This window comes from Nicotiana attenuata, unplaced genomic scaffold, assembly GCF_001879085.1.
Source record: "Nicotiana attenuata strain UT unplaced genomic scaffold, NIATTr2, whole genome shotgun sequence".
NCBI lineage: Eukaryota > Viridiplantae > Streptophyta > Magnoliopsida > Solanales > Solanaceae > Nicotiana > Nicotiana attenuata.
This window is the reverse complement of record NW_017670582.1, coordinates 331380-342428: the sequence shown is the minus strand read 5'-3', so window position 1 is coordinate 342428 and position 11049 is coordinate 331380. Positions and strand designations below refer to the sequence as shown.

Sequence of the window (11049 nt, the reverse complement as noted above, 5' to 3'; positions counted from 1 at the left end):
AGTTCACCATGTGTACAAAGAACAAAATGGAGTAGCAGACCATCTTGCAAAGCTAGGCCGTGGATTGCAACTTACTGATGAGTTGCAAATTTTTGTTACACCACCAACCTCAGTTTCAAATAGGTTGCTGGCAGAAAAACAGGGTACAATATATCGCCGTATGGTACCAACCTTTGAGTTGCAACAACATGAAGATCAAGCTACTGTCATAAGTTTTGTTACTAATAGTATATCTACTAGGACCGACGACTTTTATTTTGAGAACTTAGTTAGACAAATAGCAGTCCCTAGCATAGAGGCTTGCCAGTGTGTTTTGGGCGACACCTCCAATAGCTGTAAGGGGTCGTTTGGTAGGGTGCATAAGAATAATGCTGAATATGGTGTATTAGTAATGCTGGTATTAGTTATGCTTGCATTAGTTATGCTGGTATTAGTTATGCTGACATATTTCTTATTCATTGTTTGGTTTGATGTATTAAAGTATTGCACAATTTCTAAAAGAATTGTTTGTTTACAAAAATGCCCTCAAAACTAGTCCACGCTCTAACTTTTTAAAAGAAACATATGTTGAGAAGTATTTTTATATGAAAAAATTTTAAAAAAATTATTTTATTTGTCTACCTATATTGTAAAATAAAATTAAATATTTATTTATAGAAAAGGAAATATGCTAAGTATTTATTTATTTACTAGGGATATAATTTTATTTCTCACTATTTGAATTATTTTGAACTTGCATTAATATACTAACTAGCATATTTTAATCAAGCATAAATTTTGAAGGACAATTTTGTCTTTCACTAAGCTAATGCATGCATTAGAACCCATTGCATTGCTAAAACCATTGTTTTCTATGCATTAGTTATGCATAGGATAATACCAAATAGGATGTATAACTAATGCTTGCATAACTAATGCTTAGGTTCAAAATGTCTACCAAACGTGTATTATTAATACACAAAGCTAATGCATGCATTAGCTTATCTAATGCATCCTACCAAACGACCCCTAAATGTCAAGCCGTTGACGTGCAAAGTGTCCCCCATTGGTAGAGGGGAACTGCTGTCTCCTTGTATGGTCTTGCGTAAACCCCACCTCATGAGGTACCTTTTGGGGGTAAGTTAGGCCCATGGTTCATTTTCTTAACACCTCCGTTCATACTTAGAACAATGACACGTTTTCCAACCAACAATCAGTGCGAAGAAATTCTGATTTGACTTATCAAAAGAACGGCAGAAAGAAATATATCATGGGATTCTCTATAAAAAGAACAGCAGAAAGAAAAATATTATTTTTTATAAGAACCTTCATGCAAGCTGTGCTGCATGAATTGAAATATAAATCTGAAAGGTACTTTTCAAAAATAAATAACAAGTTGGTAGGAACAGCAACAGCTGTACATAAACATGAAAAAAATACTTCAGCAGAAGGCACACGGAAATAATAGATGCCTACAACAATGTGAAAGGCATCACTATTTCTTTATCTTTTTCTTCTTTTTGTTTCTGCTCATGTATGTCATACTCAGAATAGAGCATTGAGGTCAATAGAGACAAGGAACGATGCACCTTGCTTACAGATGGTCCAGAGAAAAAAATTGAGTACCCAATAACAATGACAAATAGGAAATGGCTTGGCCAAAAGCAACATGGAAATTAAAAGCAGACAAATCTAAGGCATAGAGCAGCTCACGAGAAAAAAAAATGTTGTAAATTATCTTCAAAAAGATATCGTAGACCTCCTAACTCATTCCTGCAGTTTATATAGCTGGTTAATACTGTTAAACAAAAGTTAAGCAAATTGAGGTGTGACATCACTTAAAACACACAAACAACTTGTTCTGTTAATTTGAACAATAATGTGCAACCACACAAATGTTGTAGTTTCATCAGTTAACTTAGCAGCGAGCAAATCATAACTATGAAATGATCGTTCTTACTTCACTTTACCTTGTTAACATGCGATAAGGCTCTCGAAGATCTTTGGTTACAAGATCATCGATAAGCGTCCCTATAAAACTACTTTCTCTCTCAAGAACAATAAGTTGCTTTCCATCTGAGTGTCTAGCTGCATTAATTCCAGATATAATCCCCTATATCAGAAAAAAAAAAAGAGGCTTAGAAGAGCTTATCAGATAAACATGACGCCCTAGTTAAAAAGCAGGAGCTAATAAACATTCTTACATCTATTGGATAGGGCCCCGTTTGGCCATGAGTTTTGCCAAAATAAATTTGGAATTCATTTTCAAAACTCATGTTTGGCCATAAATTTTGCCCACGTTTTGGCCAAATCCCAAATCCCAAAATCAGAGCGGCCAAAATCCCAAAACTTGGGAATTATATACATGTTTTTCCAAAATAAAGTTGGAAAATATGTTTTGAAAACATATGTCCAAACACATTTTCATCTTCAAACCAAACTTCACCCAAATCAGATTTTTCAAAATAAATTTGGGATCTATGACCAAACGCTAGCTAGAAGTGAGCATCATCGAAGTATAAAAACCTGGGCAGCAGCTTCTTCATAGCCAGTTGTCCCATTTATCTGGCCAGAAAAGAAAAGGCCCTCGATCTTTTTAGTCATTAGGGACCTGGAGCACTGATAAGCCGGCAAGTAATCATACTCTACTGCATAGGCTGGCCTGAGCATTGTACAGTTCTCAAGTCCGGGTAATGTTCGTAAAAGAGGCAATTGTAGTCTCTCCGGTAAACCAGTAGAGAATCCCTACAAAAGAACGGATCATTACACTGTGCAAATGGCAAAGGAGCTTTACACAGCAATAAAGTGATATATAGCATTATCTTACTTCAATGAGAGAGGGAACTAAGGATATGAAATTTAACTTTAAGAAATTAGCCAGCAGAGAGCTTTAGAGAAAGTAGGGTACTGCATATTTTCCTACCACCACATCTCCATCGGTTCTCGGAAATGACCAAGTCATAGCAAATTGAAACTAATTTCATGGTTATCGCTAACGGGCATAACCTTAGCACATTACACCAGAAATAGGTAACAGACTTGAACTCAAATGTTTTAAAAAGCAAAACGCACAAAAAGCCGGCAAACCTGCACATAGAGCTCAGGAACACTTCGACCCTCAGGTTCAAGGAATATTTGATGCGACTCTTTATCCTGAAATCTTACAATCTGAAATAGTCAAAAAGATAATCATATTTCACGTGGCAGAAATCAAAAGAAAACAAGAACAGATAAATTCTCCAATCTGGAGCCACGATATTAGAATGAGTGCATTAGTTACTAAACTCACGTCAACTAACACTGATCATAGCAAAATTTGTAACAAGCAAGGAAATACCCTCCACTCACTGGAATAACTATTAATACCATTAGCAGACTCTATTATCAGAGGGAATTAAATCTTCCTGCCACCTACTTTCTTTTCCCTCCAATAGCATAAGGGGTTTTCAAGTCAAGTCACATAATAACTACTAAGAAATTTCAGTAGTATCAATTGCCTCCTGTTGAAATGTTGGGATGTAGCTTTTTGCAGGGGGAACAAAAAGGCACAACATTAACGCTTCATTGAGATCATGATCCATAAGATTCTTAGTTGATGCTTCGGAAATAGATAGTAGCCTATTTTACCAATTCCACCATCCTAACAGAGCATTTAACAACATAGAATAACACCATTCTAAGTGATAACTAATTTGCAGAATCCATGACGGATATCCATTTTAGTCATTTAATAATGTGAGATGAGATTTTATCACATACCATATAAATCAACTTTGCCTCAATTACTCTAACCAAATACTGAACCGCACATTGATATGATCTTCCCAAGAAAGTAGACAAGCAACTTTGAAATGTTAAATGCCTAAATGTAATAATCCACCTTTTTTGTTGCCATTTGAATTGAATCAAAGTAACATGAATATCTGGAAAAATAAGATGGAGATAAAATGTCTAAAGTTGCAAATTTATCTGCACTTTATTTGCAATCCTCTATAACTCGAAATAAAGATATGCTGATATAAATTTCCGTGTAAGGAAAGCAAAGTCCAAAGGAAGATTAATCCTAGCTGTTTCACATTTTTTGGCTAAGAAAGATACTGCATTCTCAGATTGGTAAACACAAGCAATCCACGTATTAGGTGACATTAGCAAGAAGATAAGAGCTTGAATGGAGAATTAAGTATGAGATGCATCAAAACCAGAGGGAAGCTACAAAATCTGCAACAGCATACGATACCTTATCCTCAATGGAGGGGCAGTATCGAGGGCCCTTAGCTTCCACCCACCCTCCGTAAGTAGGAGTCTCATGCAAATTATCTCTAATTATCTGATGAGTACTCTTTGTGGTACGTGTAAGGTAGCAGCACATCTGTTCCCTTTCTATATGATAATTAGTATCAAAACTGAACCAGCTTACCTGAGGATTAATGATAAATATTAGAATACATGAATGTAGGCATGAGCATGTATACATACATAGAAATTACTGATGAAGGAAATCTAATTATTTTTTAAGTGAACCTTATCAACAAATACAAAGCACAGACTAAACAGAATTTCAAGCCTCCCAAATTTTAAAGCCTCATGAGATAAAATGAAGGCAACAAGCAAAACAAAAGCTTACAAGTAGCTATCTGTCAAGAATGCAAATCCCCCCACGTATACATACTCTTCTATACAGTCCATCCTACAGAAGAGGGGGGATCTGGATATTGTGTAACTAGTATCATATAGCACATAGGACCCAGAAACACATGCTTGCAGTTTTGCATTACATATAAAGTTGCTCATAATAAATTGGTTTTTGCTCAGACAATTTTAACAGATATTATTATCAGTAAAAATCAAGAAATAACTGTCGGACCAGGGAAACGAAGTATTAAATGTTGACTATCAGAGTACTTTTGCAGGAAATCCTAAATCAGATCTAGGCTTAGAGATATCCAGAAATTTAGAAAATAACAAGTTTCTCCATGACAACTCAAACAAAGATCACATGCACTTGGAAGTGATCCTAGCTTATACAACATACTACTTAATAAAAGAAATTTGCAACTCATCCACAAAATACATTGTCAGAAGTAATATGCTACTGGATTGCACAAGCAATTCAGCATGGTTAGAGTCGCATAGATGACACATAAGTATACAGAACCTACATATTAAGAATAAGCAGAAGGACCTCTTCATCGCCATATTGGGGCTCCAATCCTGAGAAATCTACAGTACGACTGTCCACACGTGCAGGAGTTCCTGTTTTTAGCCTATCAGTCTCAAAGCCAAGGCGCTGCAAGTTTTCTGTTAGACCAACGGAAGCTGATTCACCAGCTCTTCCTGCAGGCATTGAAGTTCTACCAACCCAAATTTTCCCACTCATAAAGGTCCCTGTCGTCAGAATCACCGAAGGTGCATAGAAGTTCATGCCAAAGAAAGTACAGACCCCCTCAATGTTGTCATTTTTCCCCAACAAAATATCTGTTACCATTGCCTCTCTAATAAAGAGGTTTGGGGTGCTGGAAATGGGAGCCACGAGTTAGGCACAGAAGATATGAGAGCCACCAAATATGTTTGAGATACACAATTTCAACACAATGGAATAATTTGCAAAGTTGCACCAATGCACAAGGAATTAATTGATTTCCTCTATACTTCTCAGTTTTCTGGAAAGTAAATAGATGTTTATAGCTCAGTTCCTTTTTTTATTAATACCCAACTTCTTGCAGGGGTACATGTAAATATATTTCCAATAGTTCGTTGAAGGGAGACATTGTGCAACTTTAGCTGAGAAGCATACAAGATTTTACTAGAAATAGCATCCAAGATGCCAACATAGTATACAAAGTGATCCTTGAACCTCTATAGTGTGGACCAGAATTTACTAAGCTATCATCTTTATTTCTTCAGGAATAATAGATCAAAGCTTAAGAAAAAATTTCATAATCATATAAAACAAGACCTATTTAGTACTCATAAAATACTTATTTCACTGTGTAGTGCAAAACGAATGCAGGATAAGTGGTAACTGCAGTAGCATGACAAAGAAAAGTTACTGAATGTATTATGGCCTTAATGAAGTTTATCTACCCATGCGAAAGTAGCATTATTTTTAAAGCATATAAAGTTTTACTAGAAAGACAAGTATCTAAGATGCCGGCATAATATATACAAAGTGATCCGTGAACCTCTGTAGCGTGGACCAGATATTACTAAGCATTTATCTGTATTTCTCCAAGGACAATCAATCCAAGCTTAAGAAAAAAGTTCATAATCATATAGAACAGGACCTATTTAGCACTCATAAATACTTGTTTCATTGTGTAGTTCAAAATGAAACATAGGGTAAGTGGAAACTGTAGTCGCATGGCGAAGACATGTTACTCAATGTTTAATGCCTCAATGAAATTTATCTGCCCCGTGTTTGTAAAAAATTTAAAGCAGCTTAATAAGCACATATGTCCATGATGTTAAAATCTTTGATCAGCTTACTGATGAGCACAAGTCATTCTTGGTAACAACTGTATTCTGTGTCGGGGCAATAAACTTACCTCTCAACAATCTTTTTCATTTCTATAGCATATTCTCTCTTATCTGTCTGTGCGCGTAACGCCCAAACAGCAGGGCCCCTAGAGATGTTAAGAACACGTTTCTGCAAATAGCACCTATTGGAAAGATAAGCTTTCATCAGTCTCTTTTGAACAACAATCGGAGGATTTAAGAAAATATAATCCAAGAGCATCATTATACAAGAATAGGCATCATTAGATATCTAATTTTTTGATAGAATGATCATAAATAAACCCAATTTGTTGCTACAATGTTAATTAAAACTCAACCTTGAGGCGAAAAAGACATCCTCTCCATTTCCTAATTACCTTCGAAACTTGTTCCAAAAATGTTTAGTGCTGACCAAGCTACTTTATTCATTGTTTTCTTTTTCCCCGGATCCGCATTTATCTTAGTTCTTCAGTTATTATTCCTTTCAAGCATACATCAATTTATAAGCCCTCCAGGCTCGTTTATAGTATTTTTGTCCCCGATATTTTCTAAGAGCTTAAACTTGATGCTACATTTAATCAGTTTCCTCTTTGTTTCTCATTTTTCCGGAGTTGAAAACAAAAATGCTTCCATGCTGGTTACCAAACAAGAAAACAGATGAACTTTTAATAGCAGCTGGAGTACTAAGGTTTACCTATCAGCAATTTTTCCAATTTCACCACCCAGGGCGTCGACTTCATGCACCAGCTGAGACTTGGCTGGCCCACCAACTGCCGGATTACATGGCTGCATTGAATTCAATATAGTAAGACTACAATCATGAGATGAAAAGCAGATTCAGATATAAAAACCATCCTTGGGTTGGAAACATTAAGTCCCTGAACTATAGCTTATTGGAGATTACGGAAAACCACAAAAAAGTAAAAACAACAACTAGCCTCAGTTCCAAACAAGTTGAGGTCGGCTATATCAATCCTCACTCACCACGTCACTCCATTTAAATCATCTCGTGCTAATATTATGCAAATACAAACAGAAAGTACTAGAAGTTGTGTATATTTTCCAAATATATAAATCTAAGAAAGGTTAAACTATTCCTAGAGAGCATAAGACCTACAGTAAAAGTGCTAACATCTAAAACATATTCTCAACTAATACGTATCACTATATAGAACACATGAAAGGTAAAAAGAGAAACATAAAACACTATAGTTTAACTTGAACAACACTGTAAAAAGGACACTGTAGTACCAAAATCATATAAGAGTGTTCATGAGAGAAGTTTTTCCTTCTCTGTTTGAGTCCATAATTTCAGCACAAGAAAATATCACAGAACTTATGAAACAAATTTACACGTTGTCTTTTTTGAAAGCAGCAATTGAAACGTAACATCACAAATTTACAAGTTGTCCCTCGGAAAGCAACAACTGAAGTTCATCCATTCCAACCTTTTTTTAATGATCAGGTAAAAGTAGAATTCATTATGTTCCAACTTATTTGCCACTTTGCACTTACTGAGGGTCAATATGACCATTTTATGGAGCTAACTGAGATTAGATTAATTCATTCTTTTAAAATAAAATTAATATTCCTATAAGTCACAACTTTCCTCATCTAACAATGGCCAAAGAAAACATCTTAAGATGTTAGTCAAAATTCTACACCAACGAACAGAAAGTTCATTGCACATAATAGAATTAGTCCAAAAACCAGAAAACATGAATCCCTGTTACCTGCCATGCTATGCGATCAATATTAAGAGTAAGAAGGAGCGTTTTCGCCCCTAATCGTGCTGAAGCAAGGGCAGCTTCACACCCTGCGTGGCCTCCTCCCACCACAATCACATCATATCTTTCATCACCCACTTCACTGTAACTATTTAAGCCTGCCAATTTTTGTTAATTCATCAGACATTTTTTGCTCGAAAACATGATTAAATGCTACACTAATTATGATTAATGACGCAGATTTTTTCATAACTCATGAGAATCATTAGTACCCAACCATAATGTTGTGTCTTTTGGCTTCTCAAGAGCCAAAAAATAATCTTTGATGTAAATTAAAATGCATTAGGTGGTCATGTTACATTGGCACAAAAAAAATAACTAAAATAAATTTTCATGTTGTTCCTAAATTTTACTGTCCAAAAAAAATCAAATTTATATGATAGTAATGAATATCAAATTGATCCTACAAGCAAGAGAGAATTTTAAATTGAACTTACAGTTTTCTCTGTTCAACAGTTTATAATGAATAAATATGATTCACAAAAGAATATATATATGAAGAATTAAGTCTTCTTGAGAGGCACTTTGTACTTACTACTGGACTGAGAAGTGGAAGCTACGACAGAGAAAGAGCGGCTAGAGGAGGAGTAGAGAGTGCAGAAGCTACCGGAAAACCGGAAGCTCTGGTATAATCTAACGACTTGAGCTTGCCGATGCTTGTGAAGAAATGGAAAGGATAAACAGCGAGGAACTTGAGAAGCGAACCGGCTCCAGTTAAGAGAAAGAGCGGTCGCCATTAGAATTAAGAGGTGCAAAGCTGTTGAAGCTCGTATATGGAGAGAGAATTTCTTTTGGAACCCCTCCTTGTTTTGTATAAGTTTTCCTGTACACCCCAAAGTTTCTCGAGTTACAATGTGGTCCTGCCTTCTTTCAAGATTTGGTTGCCTGTTCTATAGGCTTGAAATAGAGAAGTTAAAGTTCGAAATATTTTTAAAACAATACTTCAAATTTTTACATTTTAAATTGAAGATGAAATAATGGATTAAATCATAACCAAACACTTATTTGAAAAAGAAAATCAAATATTTGAAGTTTATTCATAGACAAATGCCCGGTAGTAGTTGGAAACAAAACAACAACAACAACATACTCAGTGTAAGCTTCACAAATAGTTGGAAACAACAAACAGCAATGACATTACCTTGGAAGTGACTTAAGATTTCACTAGCGTTTGGACATAGATTTAGTTAAAACTTGAAAAAACAATTTTTGAAGTAGTTTTGAAAAATAATTTTAGAAAGTTAAAATTATGTTTGGACATGCATTTTATTTGAGAAAAATTTGAAGTTTTGTGAGTGGGAGAACAAGTTTCACCCAAAATCTACCCTAAACTAGATTTTGGGAACTTGAAAAATAATTTCAAAATTTTTTCAAAAATAGATCATTAATCTATGAACAACCAATGTTTTCAAAAACAAATTGAAAAAACGGTGCCAAAATGTATGGCCAAACGGGACCTTCATCTTTTTTTACCATATTTGGTACCATTCAATTGGAAGCTTGTTAAGTCTAAAATGAGTACTCCTTATTAGTGTCATTTTCGGGATATTTTAGTTGGATTTTGAGTATTAATTGCGCTCTATTTGCACATTATTTTCACAAAAGAGTTAAGCAGTAAATGAAACGTTAGTTTGGTAGAAAAGATTGCTTTTAAATTATTAAATCAACCTGTATTCTTAAAACTCATGAACTTGCAAAGTATAAACAACATTTTTATTAATAAAATGATGGCAAGAATTGGGCAAGCGTCTCAATTTAAGAAGTGTCCAAAAAGAAAGTAATCCTTTATTTTAAGGAATTTTTTTATTCCTATACACTATTTAAAATTTTATTATCTTTAATATCCATGTTTAGTTAATTACCCGGCATAAACAAATTTTGTTTACAAAATATATGCAATTCACCTTAAAAGGCTCCCAAATCCATTATTTGTGCCTTCAATCAAGGGATTTAGTTACACCCTTTTCCTTTTTTTTCTCGAGAAATTTTCACAAACCAGTATTGTTTAGTGGTTATTAGCTAGTTGTAGCTACCATTTACTATATTACTTCCTATAGCTATGTTTTCAGTTTTTTTAGAGTGTATTCGATGTATTTAAGCTACTATATAGCAAAACTCGACGTGAATCAGGGGATTCCAGCTAGACAATTATTGTATTCGACTGTAGTCACGATATGTATTTGTGAATACATTAACGTAAATAGCGCAATTCGTGGTCTATTCAGCTGTTTTTAAACGGAAAGTGAATCAATTAACACAAATAGACTCCTAATATAACTCAACAAACTCAATTATAAATCTGAATACATATATTATATTAATTAAAAAAACATATGAATACGTTCATGTAATATAGCGAGACAGTGAATACAATGAAATACAGCAAGATACATTTAAAAAAAAAGACAATGAATACAATGAAATACATAGAATACAGCGAGACACATTGAAATACAATGGAAAAAAAGGGTAACAGACTCTTCAAGTTGCTCAGCCTCAAACTTCGTCATCTTTGTTCAAGAATGGAGATGAATCAGTGGAGAAAAAAGCAAAAGCGAGGGAGAGACGCGTGTGAGGACACGCACCGGCTTACAAAAACAACTCTGGGTACCCAATAAATAGCCCATTATCCGAAGACAAATTCGCTTATTCAAAATTGAATTTAGAGAGTGAATTGAAAATGGCTTTGCCTTTGAAATTGAAGGAGACGTTCTTTATATCACATGGTTCCCCTACGCTTTTTTATATATGAGTCTTTGCCAGCCAGGTACTTCTTAAAAGGCTTTAG

General features: G+C 34.8%; 1 protein-coding gene across 2 annotated transcripts in view; it reads right to left on the bottom strand.

Annotated features, from left to right (window-relative positions):
* The window catches only part of LOC109241216 (tRNA uridine 5-carboxymethylaminomethyl modification enzyme MnmG), a 20987-nt gene extending 11988 nt beyond the window's left edge, over nt 1-8999 (bottom strand). Inside the window, exons 1-9 of one of the 2 annotated variants that reach the window (XM_019407934.1) lie at nt 8797-8999; nt 8208-8359; nt 7169-7260; nt 6525-6638; nt 5162-5492; nt 4217-4396; nt 3067-3147; nt 2506-2724; nt 1950-2092 (exon numbers count right to left, since the gene is read on the bottom strand). In XM_019407934.1, coding sequence (XP_019263479.1) covers nt 1950-2092; nt 2506-2724; nt 3067-3147; nt 4217-4396; nt 5162-5492; nt 6525-6638; nt 7169-7260; nt 8208-8359; nt 8797-8998 — 1514 coding nt within the window. In that variant the 5' untranslated portion in view covers nt 8999. The remainder of the gene's footprint in view (nt 1-1949; nt 2093-2505; nt 2725-3066; nt 3148-4216; nt 4397-5161; nt 5493-6524; nt 6639-7168; nt 7261-8207; nt 8360-8796) is intronic. The other variant, XM_019407935.1, reaches the window with a different exon arrangement.
* Nucleotides 9000-11049: the final 2050 nt, after the last annotated feature.